This window comes from Monomorium pharaonis, chromosome 2, assembly GCF_013373865.1.
Source record: "Monomorium pharaonis isolate MP-MQ-018 chromosome 2, ASM1337386v2, whole genome shotgun sequence".
NCBI classification, from domain to species: Eukaryota; Metazoa; Arthropoda; class Insecta; order Hymenoptera; family Formicidae; genus Monomorium; species Monomorium pharaonis.
The window spans coordinates 17,507,532-17,526,733 of NC_050468.1; the positions used below are offsets into that span (position 1 = coordinate 17,507,532).

A 19,202-nucleotide genomic window follows, 5' to 3' on the forward strand; every position below is an offset into this window, starting at 1 on the left:
ATCTAAATATAAGCACACACGGACAATGTTTCAGCAAGACGTAGCGATTTACCGGAGCCTCGAGGTGCTGCTTATGCTCAAGGGACGTAAATCAATTTTAGATAATCCTATTAAAACCGACACGCCGCGTTAATTTGTAATCGCATCTTGCGTAAAATTGGTTGCGTTTCGAAGTTCGATTTACGCCACTTTCGAAATGAACGATACGTTTATCACGCGGCAGCTTCGAGACTAATCGATATTGTAGATATAACTGTGTTTAAAACAAGATTTCTTGGAAAGTGTAGAAAAAAGTTGTACTTTTTGTGCCCAGCCACCCACATCTTCGACTTTTCTCTGCGCACAGCGCTTTTTCTAGATAAATCCTTCAATTACGGGCCGGCCGGACAAGTCGGTAAATGTGAACGCGACGTGGCACAGCCTTCGGAAACTTCGTTTCACCGTCTCGGGACGGCGGCTTTAAGTGATTTATAATCAAAACTGGATTAGAGGCAGGTTGGAAAAGCCTTAAGTTGCCTTGCAAGCTCGGGGCGAGGCCCAAGAGCTTTATGCGACAGGTTTCGCTAGGTGATTTAAAAGTCGTCCAAAGTGTATTAAACGTGGGATTCTCGCAAAAGCGTGTTCTGTGTTTGCAACATCAGCATCACCTCCTCTTTCCCTTCTGCATGTGATTACGGTTAATATAAAGTATCGCAAAAACCTCGATATTTAAGCTTTAATCAGAGATATTCTTTGAGAAAAACAATCTGAAATATATTTTTTTTTAATTGAAGAAAATTGAAATAATTTTTCTATTTTGATTGGAATTAATAATTTTGAAGTTGTACGCTTAAAAAACAAAAGTTTTTGAAAAGCAATCAAACAAGATTTTATTTATATATTAAATGCGAACAGATTCTATATATTTTGCAGCATTTAATTTAAAAGATTTAGTTATTTAGCATTTAGTTTAAAAGTTAGTTAAGATATACTTATTTTATTTTTGATGGATTAATTTTAATTATAAATAATGTAATACATTTCCATATGTTTTTTTTTTTTTCAAGAAAAGATTACGAATTGTGTCATTATATAAGTTCTAATATATATTGTATGTAATCTGTAATACAAATTTACAATGAATCACACAGAGATTTCCATCGTAATGCGCTACAATACTTTCGTAGAAATTTGATTTTTGTTGTCGTTATAATTTATATGTGACAAATTGTGCGATAATCATGACGAACGTAATTATCATAGTGATCAATTGCTGAAATCCGTGCGTAATGGTGAGCTAAATTTCATGCTAAAAATCCATTCCCTGCAGATTGCAATCAAATCGTTCCAATGAACGTTTATCACGCGGTGAGTAATATGCAGCTGTGCATTTGTTATATCACACTATCGATGCGATGACATTCGCATTGATGACATTCGAGTCTCGGTATGACACTCACGTATAATGAATATTATCATATCACAATCGCACGCAAATAATCATTTCATTAATATTCTGCAAAGATTATTTTCTTTTAGAAAAAGAGTACTGATATTTATTATAATAATAAATTAAAAATAGCATTAAAAAAATTGTAATGAAAACTTTTATTTGTGAAAATTTATGTCTAACGTTTTTATAGATTTCTATCTAACAATATAATTTAATATTTAAAGAAGAAATTTTTTATTAACCTTCTGTACACACGTTATTTTTTGTCATCTTTTCTACACACATTGGGACACTTTTTAGTTATATTTCATCACTTTTATATGTATAAATAATGTTTATAATCACTTTTATATGTATTTTAACATCTCTTGAAAGTATTTGTATTTATTTAAAAACAAATACTTTGTACAGAAATTCTATAAGTAGTTATACTGCTTTTAAAAGGAAAAATATGCGCAGGATAAAATATCGTGATTACATATATAAAGAAAATTTGCACTATTTTCAAACACAAATCTAATGTGTGTGTGTGTGTGTGTGTGTGTGTGTGTGTGTGTGTGTGTGTGTGTGTGTTACGAAAGTTAGAATCTACGATTAAATTTATAATGATTTCTAAAGGAGAGTACACTTTGTGTTTAATACAGAGATATTAATTTATTATTTTAGTTTATCTTGATAATACCTAAAAGGAATTTACACGAGACAATATATTTGAAAGGATTGTCTTATTTGATAAAACATCTAAAAATGTGAATGATTTGTGGTTATAGTACTACGGTGGTGACACAGACTGTTGCTATTACGTTACAATGGGAAGAGGCTATACGAATTCTCGCGGCAAAACGGAAAGTCGTTGAGAACCCTACGTCGGTGTGTGACAGGTGTGTCTGATAGCGATATCTTGACGTCGTATTATATAATACACAGTATCCCACGACCTTATGTCATAACCTCGGAATCCAATTTCTGAAACAATCCTGAGTTAAAAATGTTATATTTTGAAAATGGATTTAATTTTAAATAATTACGAATTGTAATAATTACTATTATTAAAAGTCTTGCTTTTAAAATTTAATATTTTATTGCGACAGAAAAGTATGTTTTATGCGAACTTAAGTTCAATTGTTAATAATTGCAAAAATAATAATTACACAAACATGACCCGTAATTTACAAAAAAATTTTTCTTAATATCAAAATTCTTATTAAAAAGAAATATTGACATTAAAAGATTATATTTATGATTCATCGATGATTTTGTTCTTGTAAACATAACAATTATGTTTTATTCATTACGAACTACGGTCGTAGAGAAAGATTTTTGACTAGCAATCAGAAATCAGATCACGAAGTTGTGACATGACGTCACGGAATACTATGTAACAGAGGTGTCTCGTGGCGGTCGTCGAGCTCTTCTCTTGACGTGACAGCTCGCAAATGCACGTCCATATGGTCGTCCAACACGCTCGCGCATCTCGTTGCATTATTTCGGTTACGCCGATTCATCACGTTCTGACGCATCGTCGGTGACTGTACTATGACGGATGTCATCCAGACACTGTCTTTCGTTCTTCGATCTATTACTGTGCACGATAATGAACGACCGCCTGATGTACTATTGCCATAAGATTGTATTGCAACGCGCGCATTCGCTCGCTCGCGAGAAGAGAGAGAGAGAGAAAGAGAGAGAGAGAGAGAGAGAGAGAGAGAGAGAGAGAGAGAGAGAGAGAGAGAGGGAGAGAGAGAGAGAAAGAAAGATTTAAAAAATAGAATTAAAAAATGAATAAAGGAGTGAAAAAGAACAAAAATTATTTTTTTTAATTAGAAAAAAGAAATATACAAAATTATGTATAAATTAATGGAATAATAATAGAATAAATATATTCTATAAAAATAGAATAGTGTTATTAAAGTGCTCTAAAATCTAGAAAAGATACAATCAACATTATTCATGATGTTAGATGTCATAATACGTTTGATATTAAAATAGACCTGACATATCTGTTACACATCTCTCTTATCCAATTAAACTCTCGCTTCTCAGTGATAAAGTTATATATAATAAGTATATCTAAATATCTAATAAGTATATCTAATAATATCTTGCGAAAATCGTTGACTCATTTACTTTGACATTGCAATTGTCATAGTACAGCTATTATCTTTAACTGTTTAATTTTGCACCTGTTTCAACGACAATTTGTCACGAGAGTTTGGACAGTATAATACAATGTGATAGAACTTTCCTGAAACTTGAAGTGTCAGGTTTATTAAACCGGTTTTCGTAAATTTGTAATAAAGGATAATGTCTTATTGGATATTTGATATATTTAACGCAATATTTTTAATTGATTTTTCTAGTTAAAGCGAATATAGAATTGAAATATTATTTATCTTGTATTACTTTTTATTCTTATTAATTATGAACATGATTCTTTGTGCGCATGTATGATATAGTTCCAACATTGGAAATTCCGTTTTACGAACTGTTCTAAAATAAATTATTTTATACTCGCTTTTAAAAATCTGTTGTAAATTGTAGAATTGCATTGCCTTTGAAAAATTTTTTGAACTTTTTTAAAAGAAAGATCTAATCATTTATTTTAAGAAGATAGTAAAAGAATGTTTTATATTTAAACATATTTTTAGTAAACATTTTATAAATCTGTCATACAAGAATTGAATCCTTTAAATAAATAAGAAAAAATATATAACCAAAAAATTAACTTTATTATCTTAATGTAATGTACTCTTTGGCATGTGTTTTGCAGCTCTACCCCTTCTCTCTGTCTCTCTTTCTCTCTCTCCCCCCCTTCTCTTTTTTTCTTTTTTTCTTCTCTCTATGTGCACTTTTGACAATTTATCGCATATAGGACAATGGCAATGGAAGGGAGAAAACCTCGTTCCTCACTTCTCACTCTCTGCCCGCTTCCCAAGTCGGTTTAGGCCACAACGACGGTGAGCATACCCTAGGGTCGATCCTCCCGGACAACCAACCCCAAAACCCCGTCATTCCTCGAGGGGGCTTTGGCATACGCTATAATACTCAGGAAACTTAACAGGCAGCTCTGTACAAGCTACACCCCTCTTCTATCCCTCTTCGTCCCCGATCTCCCTGCGACATATCATCCGTTCTACTGTTGATAGCAACACACTACCACATTTTTGCAAAATATTCTTTCTAAACATTCATCCATACATGTTTTTTTTTTCTTTAGCCTGTTCCTTTTCTTCAAACTATAAGTTCTATAAGTTGTAACCCTCGTGTCCGGCCTTGCTCCCGTATTCGAATTTCTGAACAGTCTTCACCCTATTTCACAATATGGAAACAGCTGGCCACGGTTTCATTGAACGTAGCTACTGTTTTGTATCAAGTGATGGATACCAAGATGTGACCTGAATTCGAGAATTTAACTTCTGATGTCGTTATAAATAAGACAAGTTTTTACAGTGAATAAAATAACTTGAAAATAATTTTTCTCGAGAGAACTATTACAAGAAATACATATTTTAAAATAAAAATTACATTTCGATAAAATAACAGTTATCTATCATATTTACATATTGTGCATATATAACTTTTTAAGCTTTAATAATTAACACTTTTTTTATTTTATATTTTGCTCATTTTAATATTTTGTGAACAAAAATTGTTTATACAAATAAACATTACATTTAATTAATATTGAAATATAAATGTGTTATAAGTCTATAAAGCTTTTTTGTTTAATATATTAAATCCTCGTACAGATCATAAATATATGTATTATTTTGATTATTGATGTTATTTTTAATATTATCACATTTTCTTCCGGAAAAATTTCTTTTTTGCTATAAAAATCTAATAACTGGCAAACATAGTGAATGCCAACGTTTACCCATCTCCTGAGATGTCGCGTCCCGTTGGTGCACGAAGAGCAAACTTTGTCCCTTTTGCCATATGCTAGAGCATCTCAGCTAATGCAGTTTCCAACGGGACTACAAATTCTGCAATTTGGCAGCCATTCGTTCACAACGGTATGCGAATCATTATTGGTGACGCGCGACTGTAAATAACGTTTTGATGTCTGCCGAATATTAATATTGCGCCTCGGAACTACGCTTGTTAGCTCTACGGATTATGAGCTGCAATTACATTTGGAGCGTGTGCAAGGTGGTCCCCTGAATTCGCTGGGGACACACTGCGCAGAGCGTTTCGACAGGGGCCGAGAACAGCTTCGGCCGTTAACTACATTTAGAGCTCGAAACCGTTTCCATGGAATTTTATGGGCTTTTGTGCATAGTGTAGAGAGTGTTCCAGTACTATTTTATTGTTAATCAATTCTTCGATAAATTTTGGAATGACCGATATATCGAAAAATGAATAACACTTTTAAGAACATTTAGAAATATGATTTTAGTGAATTAAGTCTTAGAAAATAGAAAATTTATTTTTCGTATAACTTATGGTTATGGTTAAAGTAAAAATATATTTTAAAAGTGAGATAGAGATTAAGAGAGAGAGAGGGGGGGAGAAGAGAAGGAGAGGAAGGAATATGAGCAATCATTTTTCGAACTTGTATTTGTTTTAACTGAATAAAACAATATGTTGAAAAAGAGATGACAACAAATAAATATTATGTAATAATATTTTAATATATTTTTTGTTTGCCAGTATTAAAAAAATCTCCATTTGAGTTATTTAACTAGAACTACATGATTTCTTTTGAATTACTCTGTGCTATTTCTAGCATACATGCATTGGTCAACTAATGATCGTACGCGACTTTTGACAGTAAGCGAACATCGTTATCCAGTTTGACCTGCAATAGGCGGTTTATGTGCACGATCGTATAATACGCAACGAGCGGTCACCAGCACGTGCGCGCGTAGTAATCGAAGTTTATAAACCCGCCCTGTTATTAATCGCGCCTAATATTAATCCATATACGCATAAACACACATACATACACACACACACACACACACACACACATTGTGCGTTAATACTTTCGTGTTGCAAATTAGCGAGTTATCTCCATTTCCACGTTTGACTCGAACATGCGGCTGGCTGATTCGTTACTTTGTAGATTTCAATCTATTATTATTTGTTTAAACTCCTAATCGGATTTTTTCAATAGATAACAAAAAATTTTTTTACATGTTAGTATTTACAAATATTTGTAAAAAAAACATTGATATTTTGTAAGATTTGCTTGTCTCTTATAAAGAATTCGGTTTAATTTTTTTTGCTACGAAATGTGAACAAGGATTTAAATGCTCGGTAATAAATTATAAATTGCTTTTACTAAAATTATTTAATTCACGAATCAATTGTTTTATTTTTTATCTTGTAAATAGAATATGAAAAGTAACAAGACACTTTACGTTAATTAATATTTGCATATGTACGCTTTTTGTGAAATTTCGTGACAAATGCATTTTTTTGCTTTGCGTTCTCTCTCTCTCTCTCTCTCCCTCTCTCTTTTATTTTCTCTCTTATTTGTCACTTCGTTTGATATTGGAGGGCGCGCCCTGTTTGTTAATTGTCACGAAATTATTAAAAGAGCGCATAGGGTACTCGCTGGTCAAGTCACAGTCCTGCCATAAAGGGGCACATCGTGACGGAATTCATTCCCGTAGTGCATCCTGCGCATGGGGTTTCTCATTCCATTCTACCCTCCCTTCTTCGTCTAACTAGGCGACACGCGTAAAGTCTCCCTTCCTCGTGTGGACCCTCCTCCTGGAGCGTACCCAGTTCTATTTGTCTCTGTCACCAGTAAATGGCCTTTGCTGAGCACCACGAGTCTTCGAGATATCTTCTTTCCCTTTCTCTCTCTCTCTCTCTCTCTCTCTCTCTCTCTGTCTCTGAATCTGCAGATTCTCAGAGTATCCCCGTTTTCTCCTTGTCTTTCTCTTTATGTCTCTCAGGCGCGTTTCTTCCTGTACATTTCTCTCTCTTCTTAGGCCTCGAGTCGAGACCGATAAAAATCGACTTGGATGACGCCATCAGACTCTTACTATTTTTGTTTGGTTTCATGATACAATCTTGTTTATTTAGGTTTCTTTGGTTCTTAGCTTATTTGCTAAATAAGTCTTTAATATTTATAAATTTAATTCTTTCTAAATAAGCTTAGTTAATATTTATTAAAAATTAATTTTTTTATATATTATATGATTATACAATAGTCAGCAGAAAAGACTCTTTTGATATTATATTATGTGATTTTGTTTGTATGTGGTTTTTTATTGGTAGGCATTAACAATAATAATTTTGAATTTTTCATATTATATCATTAAAACAGTGATGTACATAAATGTCAATTTTATATAAAAAGCTTTAAGAACGTAGTATTGTTTTTTAAGCAGATGATAACAAATGTGACACACAATTACTTAAGAGTTAACTGATACTGGTAACTTGCCAAGACCGCATCGCGTGTCTACTGTTTCCTCGCATTTCATCGGATAGCAAGTATCAGTAGAAAAATTTATTTTACTGATTTTATCTTTTATCGGATTTTATTATGAATCGAATGAATTCAAGAGACATCTATGAATGAATTAATAGATTTATAAAACAATTTTTTTATATTTACATACACATTTACTATTGATTTTTCTAATTTAGCTGATCAAGTAAAATTTATTTAAGCAAAAACTAAGTGAAACTGGTATATTCTATATTTCTATGTCGATTTTGGATCTATTGAATATTTATTGTGTCCCATTTTTTATTATAATATTATATGTGACATTATAATACTAATTACTCATTATATAACAAACAAATTTTAGAATCATTAATATTGCGCGTGCGTGTATGTGTGTGCGTGCGTGCGTGTGTGTGTCACGATATGTCATTTATGTCAAACTGATACAGTTAAAAATTCAATTTTTTGGTAGTTAGGACTTGAAACGTTTTGTCGTTTCAAATAATTGCGTCCTTTGTTTATTTTCAAGAAACATTATAGTTAATATATATTACCAACTTTATCAAGTAATTCTATTAGAGGAGATTGATGATTACTTGATGAAGAATAAATTCAGAGACTCTAGTCTTGTCTCTCATGTGACACGCTATCATAACGCCACTTAATCCCACTGTGCAACAGAATACATTAAACGAGGTAATAATAAGAATCAGACGGTACTATCGCTGATATGCTACCAGGTGGCCTTTTACTTTTCATTAGTTTCAATAGACTCATGTTCATTCTCTTCCGTCTTTTTTTACGTCCGACCTGATTTTCTTTGTAAGCGATCATCTGATATGTGATCATTTTCACGAACTAGGTGATATATAACCTCGTTACTTTATGAATCATACTGTTAGCTGACGAAATGAATAATCTTAGCTTTGCAATGTATATTCGTACAGTTGTGTAAAATTTATATCTGGGCGACGCTTATAACAGTTGTTAAGCGCAGACGATGTCTAGTTAGAATTAAGGTTACTTTCAAATTTATATACATATATAATTGTTTATTTATATTATTAATTCTTTATTTTATTCAGCAAAAAGTCTTTTATATATTAAATAGTCGCTTATTATTATATTAAGTTAAATAAATAAGTTTTTTAATAAACTAATACATTGTTAAAAATATAAGTTACGTTAGCAAGTTGAATTTTCATTAAGCAAGATTCTGCTACATGAAAATTTAGTTGTGTAACTTATTTTTACAAGTTCTCTCTCTCTCTCTCTCTCTATATATATATATATTATATATATATATATATATATCTCCCCCTCTCATCTCAAATTTCTCTAATCTCAAGTCTTTCATGACTGAATCTCCATTGATGCAATACTCATACATACTTTATGACGACTGTCTTGGGAAAGGTACTTTCAGCGGTATTATTGCTTTCTGAAAGGTGGTAATTATTAAAAAATTTGATATATTCTCGATGGATTTGAATCTATATCTTTGGTACAGAGAGAAGACGCACAATTTTTACGCTATAATCAGCACACGAATGTTTGTTAAAAAGTTTACGAACTGATGCATACAGTCTAATATATCTATATAAAATACGTGTAATATTGCTAAACTTATATAAGTTACAAAAATTTACAATATGAAGTGATGTATCAATCCTTATATTTAGTACACTCTTTGTATGAATTTCTTTCTTTTGGCAAATCGTGATTCTGAAAGTACAGCAAACAGATTGTTTAATAAATAATCTATATTCGAATATAAATCGATAAGCATCTAACACATAATAGTAATAATAATTCAACACGCATATCTAAAGTCGGAATATAAGACGTCACTAAAGATGTTTTTAAACAAAGGCTTATGTCTAATAGTGTTCATATTTTTCCTACATCTTATTTTAGATTTGATGCTATCTTCAAATATTATAATAATAAAGACATGGAATTTTTTATCGTCAGTTTTAATGACAAATATACGAAATGAGAAACGTTTTATTTTAAGTTAATGTAGCAGATATATAATACTAAATTTAGTTACAGATTTAAATTTCTACAATTAGCAAAAACAAATTTTATGTGGGTATTTTATTTTACAATTTTAAAATATAAAATTTTTGTGTGTTTTGATTGGACATTTTATACATTCTCTTGAAAACACTAAGAAAGTTGTATTTTGGACGCAAACACCGGAAAATCGACTGAGATAATAGCGGGTTTGTAAATCTTCTGGGGTCGAGGCGGAGATAACGAGCCGGGATGTCTTTGTGGAGTAGCTTCTTCGCGATTATATACTTCGCGGACATTTAGTTTCGGTTTAAGTTTGTCGGAGAGAGAAAAGTTCGCCTCTGTCGCCGTTGGTAACTCGATATGCTGGACTCGCCGCAGAAATCGGCCGTTTTTAAAAAGTCACTAACCGGACGATTGTTTAAACCCTCTAACGATTGTTCAACTCGTTAAGGATCCATTAGGGGCTTCGGACTCGGTAGACCGCGCAAATTTTCTGCCGCTCGGAGTCTCTCGTCCCTCGCTTCCTACGCTTTAGCGGTGGCAAATTAATTCAAGTTTTCCCATCCGAGTTGGTTATAGTAAGTTTTTACTAACGGCCGTTCTCTTCTTGGAAAATTTCCCTGTAGACCATAATAGCTATGCTGCTATGTTTAAGAGCTTTTTAGTTTGTTAGGTTTGGTGAGTAATAAATCGCTGTTATGGAAAACAGTGTTTACTTTCTCAGTGTTAGCTCTCTCTTTCTCTCTCTCTTTGATTAGAAGCAGACTTTTAGAAAAATAATAATGAATAAAAAAATGGAAGGTCAATTTAGACTTTAGAATAAATTTTTATATTTGTTTTATTAATTTAAAAATAAAAATTCAATAATTATTAATACAAGACTTTAGAAATATTAATAAAATAAATATTTAAGTATGAAAAATCAAATAATAATATAAAATGATGAAAATTATGAGCAATATTTATATATTAAGAGAATTAATGTATGTATAATATTATCACTCTTACGATAATGGAACGCGACTAATGAGAGAATAGTGCGATTATAAATGTTTAAATTAAAATGAAAACACTTATATTTTATTTATTTATTATTATATTAAACATATAAAACGTTGTATATGTTTAACAAAATATGAAAGTCTTTAAATTTTTATTTGTATATTTATAACCGCGCAATAATACTCTTACTAGACTTGTTTAATTATCATATTAAATTTCGAGAATCCATTGGATTGGATGGATCACATTTATGAGATAATTATATTGTCTAAAAAAATTATGTACTAAAAAGATTAAGTTTAATATTTTTCTTGAGTTAAATTGTTTAATTTTATTTTTTTTAATTTTAAATTTTTTATTTACGTTAATTTTGATATGTTTTACATTTTTAATTTAAGTTAAATTAACGTACATAGGGTGTAGGAACAATGGCGACTTAGAAAATGATTGAAAATAATTCAAATTAAAACTTGATATTACAAAGTTATAACAGTCTAAATATAGTAAATAAAACAGTTTAATAATAATGAATTTAATAGTAATGAATTAGTTTAACTTAATTAATCAAAATTATTACACCCAAAAAGCATTTGTCAATGTATAACTATTTAAATATTGAAGAGTTCTTATCGTTTTGCTTCTCGCATTAAAATTATGAAAGAGCAATTAAATCGTTATAAAAGATTCATTTTTACGTCGTGTTTCTTTAAATTACGAGAAGTTTCCGCGACATGTTTTCCATGTCGACTATTTGCTTAATGAGGAATCAGGAGAACCTCGAGTAAAGAGGCTGAAAGATTTAAAGGATCACGAAGGGTATTGCTTCGCGCGCGTTCTCCTGCGTTTCGGCTTTTCTCCAGCCCATCAACTTTCCCTTTCACGCTCATACTCATTCTTTTTCACGCCTTCAATACTTACACTTTCTTCTAAAGCTTGTCGTTTGTCGAGCAATCACATTCGTTACGTGGCTTTTTCTTAAAAAGACGATTTGTCTTTCAAGTTGCATAAACTTATCTTCAATGTACATTCAATATGGCGGCCATCACAAATAAAACTTTCTGCATGAAGATTGGATAGTTGAGAAATCAATGTCATCGTGAATTTTATAAGATGCATTGATTTTTTTTAATGACTTTATTAATTTTTAAACATTTCTTCTAAAAAATTGTATATTTAAAATATTTATTAAATGTTTTCATCAAATTTCATATACATAATTTATTATCTTTTCCTATTTTTTTATTTAAAATTACTGTAACTTCATAATTAACATTTTTTAATTTATGTTTCCGTTATTTTTAAGCTTTTTATTTTACATTTTTTATTGAGTTTTATCATTTTTTCTTTGTTTATGTACACTACATCGACATTGTAAAATAGTGAATGATTTTTGATACCGAATGACTGAAAATATTGGTACCTTGGTAAATGTAAGTCTCCCAACAACCACGAGTTTGGCAACGCCTCGAGCTCTGCACGTTAATTAGCCCGTAGTTTCACGCATGTTTGACTTTCTCGACTAATGTTACTCGTTGTCGGCAACGAGAGGTGTCTCCGTCGTGTATCGCTTTGGCAAAATCGTGGTGCAAATTACCGAGAGCAATTAAGATCGTTAATTACCGACGTCAAAGTGCGTGTCGCTCTTGTCTAGTACAATGGGAATTCATGACGAAAGATACGCGTTCTCTTCATCAGATATGGTAGGCTATCGCAGTCTATCATCTAATTGACATGCGGTTGGCATCGGAGATGCAATATTACATCGATATACATATGTATATACATATATATACGTATATATCAGTGTACTACGGGAACAAATCGGAAAAACCAAAATTTTGGGGGAAATTTATTTTTTATCTTTAAAAATCGTGAACTTTTATATAATTTTATTGGAACTCAGGAAACTTTTTGCAATTTTACTTTTAAATTTAAATTTATTTTTATCGCTCTCTTTCTGGCAAAATTAATTGTTATAGTTTTTTTTTCTAATTTTTGATAATACAAAATGTCGGGACAATTGATTAGCAATAAATATGGCATACACATTTCTGTACATTTACATACGTTTTTGTATGACCTGCATGTTTTTATTAAAAAATTAGCGTCAATAAAAGATATTACTTTGTTCTAAATTTTGTTTATTTAAGCGCGTTTTATATTTTGTACTTTCAGTAAACTAGATTATTAGATAAATCATTATATGACATTTAATTTATTTTGTATTTTTAGTACTTTTTAAAATTTAATATTTAAATTTTAAGTAATTTTTTTTTGCATAATTAAGAAATATTAAAATATAATAAAATCCTTAAATTTTGAACAAAGTTGGGTAAACTATTCATTACTATATACATTATTTTTAAGTATTACGTAATTGGCATCTCTTAACATTAATTGAAAGATCTTTTATGCGACATTGTTTTCTCAAGCAATTTTTTTCAGTGCATTCTTGCATTGTTTCTTGCCTGAGAAATTGCGTGATAGCAGTCAATTCAATACTTATCGGTGCACGTGTCACCTGGTCTACTTTCTTTGTATGCGCAATCGTTACTTGTACTGCTTACTCACTGCAAATGGCTCATACAATTGTGCAAACTTTATCTTTTTCTGTTCGTAGAACAGGTGCTTTTATGTGATATTGGATTCCCCGATTCGTCATTTAATGACACGCATTGGATCGAAGTTGCTTTAGCCTATGAAACTGCAACTACGCCAAGTTGAATAAACAACATTTATCTTTTTCTTTAAGCTTTATCGAATAAGTGAAAAAAAGAATTGTAATATTTTTTTTTTAATAGTTAAGTTGTCATTATTTTATGAAGTTGTGCGAAATTACAAAATTGCAAGGAAACAAATAGTTAGTAAAACATTTTTTATTTTGAAATAGTTTTTTTTTTAAAAACATATACTATATGTTATATTTTTGCCATATGTAGCAATAATGCTTATTGAAAAAATAATAATGTAGTGTATAATTAAATAATTTAATTAAATAATTAAATAATTAGAGTTATTAAAAGTAGCTCAATTATTGAATTTGAAAATCTAACCATTTGCTACTGTCATTACTAAAATTATTAACTTTGAATTTATTATTATACGCTATTTTAAATATATTAAATTGTTAATGTTACAATTTTGATGACCTAAAATTAATTAAAATTTATCAAACATACAACCTTTCTCCATATATTTTAAATATTGATATTCTGATTAAAGAGAATTTCAAAATAAAAATTATAATGGAATCGTTATTAGATAATCTTTTCGATATATTGATTATTTAACGAATAAAGGACGATATTTTAGACTTTTATAGTTTTACAGAGAAAAAAAACGTAGAATTATTTATTTAAATATTATAAAATTAGAGACTGAAATATATATTTTAAATTTTGTAAATCTGGATAAAATTTTATTATATATAATTTTACATATGAAAAAGTAATTGATTGCCAATATTGAATTTATGTATTAAATTGTATGTTTTAAACTCCATGTGAAAAATACATTAAGGAAAATGGATAGTTGAAATTTTTCACAATATTACATTCTTAAAGACCGCGCAAAATATCTGAGCTTTTCGCACGCAGATGTTTTTAATTTTCCTAGAGGTAGAGTGTTATAAACTGAGATTGACATCGAGTGAAATTGGCGGGAGGTAATCCAGGAATTCAAGGAAAGAGTGTGGGGAAAATGGGTCTTCAGGAAATAAGAAAACTTTTGTTCCCGATCGGCCGTTATCTTCCGCATTGCGATAAGAAACGAAAGAGAGATGATCGCCACCTCTTTTTTTTCTTTGTTCGCCCGTTCGTTTTTTCCAACGCTTACCGGCTTGCACGAAGTCATTTTCTTAAGAGGAGGCCGACGAGATGCGTCACCAGGGGGGGGGGAGGGGTACGTTTCAAAGGCACCTGATTTTCTCCCGCTCAATAAATCGGACATTCCTCCCGTTCGCTGCCACTACGATCTCATTATTTTCGTTCTACTATTTTTTTTGTTCGTCGATCGGATTTTGTAAAAACATGAACTGTCGAGCGATTGGTAAGAGGCATCTCTAATCACGTAAAGATGTTTATAATATATTTTATAAAACGTCATTTAAATGTCTTTACCCTTGACTTTGGTACGCTAGTTTATACGTTCATGCGCGTGAATCGAGAAACTTAATTAGTAGTTCTGTATAATATTATTTATTTTTTACATAGACATTTAAGATATTTTAAATATAACTTTTGGAAGTGCAGTTTTTAACGTACGTTGCGCGTTATTATGCTTGATTGTTATCGTACGCTCTCGGCAATAATTGTTCCGTGTCGTTGCGCTAATTGCACCTTTCCCTTCGATCGAAAGTAGATTACGTTGCGTGCACGAGGTGCTCTCACCTTGAGTCCGAGAAAATAATCGTTACAATTATGTATGGTGAATACTGTCTCTTGCGTACAATGTCTCGCATTTCAATGCTATGAATAATGAATACCTTATATGGTAGATAAACTATGAAAAAGATAAATTAAATGTAAAAGAAATGTATAATTTTCAAAGGTGATATTAATAAAAATAATTGAATACCAAGAGAAACAAAACAAAATTATTGTATGTGCTAATTTCGATGTATACTTATAAAGATAGATATATATTTTTATAATTAATATCTTATATATATAATTTTTTATTCCATAAACTTATAAAGCTTTAAATTTTCAGAGGATTTTTTATCACCTTTGAAAATCATAGATTTATATAAGATTTTGTTGATATTGAGAAAAATTTTTAAATTTTATACTTTTAAATTTAAATTCCATTTCTGACAAAATTATTCTTTGCTCATTTCTTGATAATAAACAATGTTGACAATTGATTAATAATAAATATAGCTTACATATCCACATGTATACATTTACATACATTCTGTTTTTCGAGTTAAAAAAAAATAAAAGATCGTTCTAAATTATCACTGCGTGTTCAGTCATCTTTCGAATTCTATATTTCCGTATAAATATCGTTCTAAATTATCGCTGTGTATTCAGTCATTTTTTGAATTTTATATTTCCGATGAGCTAGATCCATATTGCGAATAGATTGTTATATTTTTAATTAAATATATTATTTATCTTTTTATATTTTCTCATATTTAATATATTTAAAACTTAAGTAGCTTTTCTTTGTAATTTATATGATTAAGGAATATTTAAAACGTGTATAAAACGTGTACAATAAAATAAATTTTGAAAATGTATTAAAAAATTCTCATCTAGAATTTTAATGAATACAAATTCTCGAAAAAGTAATAGAATAGAAATTTCTCAGAGAATTCTTTAAAAAAATTCAAGTAAAGACAAATGCAAATCTCAAGTACGCTTTATCGTATTGTTAACCAGCAATTTTAATTACTTTTTTGCAGGCCTGGGAGAGGCTCAAGGAAGAAGCCACCTCCGCCACAATCGCCCGGCAGCGCGGAAGAGGAGGAGGAGGAGGAGGAGGAGGAGGAGGAGGAGGAGGTGGAGGGGGGTGGGGGTGGAAGGCACGACGGAGTCCATAGCGTGGAAGTAGAGTAGGCATGTTGTCAGTCTTCCCGGCAACGACGACGGGGACGATGAGGGTGGTGACGCGGTCGTGGTCGCGTCGACGATGTTGGTATCGCCCGCCGCTGCCACTGATTCTAATCATCACGCTAACGTTATCGTTGCCGACGGCGTTATCGTTGCCGGCCGATATAGTGCAGAAATTTCACGACCCGGAGGTAGAACGCATGAATCATCTGGTAGTGGACAAGAACACCGGCCGGGTGTACGTAGGTGCGGTTAATCGTCTCTATCAGCTGTCGCCGGACCTGCTGCTCGTCGTAAAGGAGGTCACTGGACCGAAGGGCGACTCCACGGCGTGCTCGATGCTCGACTGCCCCCGTGAGGCGCAAAAGCGGCCGGTCGACAACGTGAACAAGGCCCTGGTGATCGATTACACGACCACGCGGCTCATCTCTTGCGGCAGTCTGTTCCAGGGTATGTGCACGGTGCGCAATCTGCACAACATATCGGACGTAGTGCAGGAAGTGAAGGAGGCGGTGGTGGCAAACAACGCCACCGCCTCGACGGTTGCGTTTATCGCGCCCGGCCCACCAAATCCGCCGGTTTCCCAGGTCATGTACGTCGGCGTGACCTTTACCGGCAATTCACCCTACCGTTCGGAAGTGCCGGCGGTGAGCTCGCGTTCCCTCGACAAGGACAAGATGCTGAACATCGCGGAAGCGGCAGTCACGACCGGTACGCGCATGTACGTTAATTCTCTTTCGCGCGAACGTTATCCGATCAACTATATCTACGGCTTTAGCAGCGGCGGCTTCAGTTACTTCCTCACCACGCAAATGAAGAATACGGAGACGCCGATCTATCTTTCGAAATTGATTCGCGTGTGCCAGGACGACGAGCATTATTATTCGTATACGGAGATACCGATTAATTGTACCAGCAACGAGCGTATCTACAACCTGGTGCAAGCCGCCTACGTCGGCAAGGCCGGCTCGGTTCTCGCCGGCGACCTGGGCATCACCGCTCAGGACGACGTGCTGTTCGCCGTGTTTGCCGAGAGCGACGGACCCAACAGTGATGTGCCGCGACCGCACTCGGCACTGTGCGTGTACTCACTCAAGGCGATTCGCCGCAAGTTCATGAGCAACATACAGAGGTGCTTCAGCGGCGAAGGACAGCGGGGCCTGGAGTTCATCTCGCCGAGCCACAAATGCATATCAACGGTGAGTCACTTTCAACAGCTTAATTTAACCGCCGTCGCCGCTCCGACGTGCACGGCATGTAATCTTGGCGATGTCACTCGGCATCCCGCTCTCATTACCCGCGGAGAAAAGTATAGACCATTTTTGATCGTTGCGGAACTCAGCGAACGCATTCCGAGATTTATGATAAGTGCATGATGCATCGTCATTTTGAATATAATTAATAAATTATTTTCTGTCGCGAATTAGAGACGTGACTTTTCTGGAAAGTGAAACCTTGAATCTCTTTCTTTATAATTGAATCAAAGAATATAAAGCGCGTGATTGCAACTTTTATGATGAAAAATGAGGAGGAGTTCACGAGCGCATTGTTATTCACTGTCTTGTTGAAATCTCTCGTTACTTGGTTCATTCTCTCTGATGCTAGCGGTAGATTGATAGCTCGTTTAAATGAATTGATATCTCGCAATATGGCTACTGCCGGCCAACAATAACTCGCGGAAGGTACGTCGCGCGTGCACGGTATTCGATGGCTTGGCACCGCGAGGGTATCAGTGCCATCGCTAACCGGAATTATTATAACCATACGGCGCGACGCATGGTGTGGTGCATTCGTGGTTGCCGAGCGGCTGCTGAATGGCGTCAGGTGGGAAGACCACCTCCCGTTGCAAGAAGGACGCGATTCGTCCTCCTTGATTATTACGGCACGAATCAATCGGCCGCGTCTTGCAGGAAGCTCGCTCCTCCTTTTCTCTCTTTCTCCCCCGTTCGCATTTACGTAACAGGTGGCATCGAAAAGCTTAAAGAAGGCAAGACGCAGGAGGCCGCTGGCCTCGTCCACAAAGCGCCATATGCTCCTTTCACACGGGGCCCTCGCGTCATTTGCGCATGCGAACGCGAGAACAGAATCTTTCTCCGCAGCATCTTACGCCTGCGTAAGCCGCCGCTGTCGATACTCTGTCATTTTTACCGGAAAATGGCGAATATATATATACACTTATTATTGCGCATAATGAATTTTAGAATGCGTAAACAAATGTGTATTAATTTTACCGGGATCTGTCTCTCTGAAAATGTTATCGTATTTACCCGTCGTGTGCGATCTGCTAAATTACACGTGTAATATTGCATTTAAACCATTATTTGCATTAATGCGGAAACACGCATCAGGATATTGTTATATTTACGTAATCGCGGAATTATCATTATGTTGCAATTAAAATGTATATTATGACTCGCACTGATAAAGTGGATAAAATCTGTATATTTAACCGCGATTATGTATCGCGAATATACATAGGAGCGCGTGTTGACCATTCGTCAGGAACGTCATGAACCAACGCGATTATTCACGAGGTCGGGGTTTATTATTTTCCGGGAAAGTGACCGAATTTTTATTCGTCTTTATGCTTGTCCAAGATCTCATTTGCCGCAATTAAAACCTCTAATTAATGAGACTGCGAATACTTTTCCCCGGATCCGCACGCATCGCCGACCAGCGCTATGGGATCCATAATTTATTAGAGTACCAGGAGTACACGCGGGGCGCAATTTTATTGCGAGCAGCCAACGGCAGTCGCATTCCACGATTTTTTCCGCAC

The 19,202-nt window shown here is 33.6% G+C and overlaps 1 protein-coding gene across 3 annotated transcripts in view; it reads left to right on the plus strand.

Moving 5' to 3' along the window:
• LOC105836679 (plexin-A4) overlaps nt 1-19,202 on the plus strand; it is a 271,831-nt gene that overhangs the window by 66,268 nt on the left and 186,361 nt on the right. For all 3 annotated transcript variants that reach the window (XM_036282806.1, XM_036282805.1, XM_036282807.1), the window contains one exon: nt 16,276-17,622. In XM_036282806.1, the coding sequence (XP_036138699.1) occupies nt 16,432-17,622 (1,191 nt within the window). In that variant the 5' untranslated portion in view covers nt 16,276-16,431. The remainder of the gene's footprint in view (nt 1-16,275; nt 17,623-19,202) is intronic.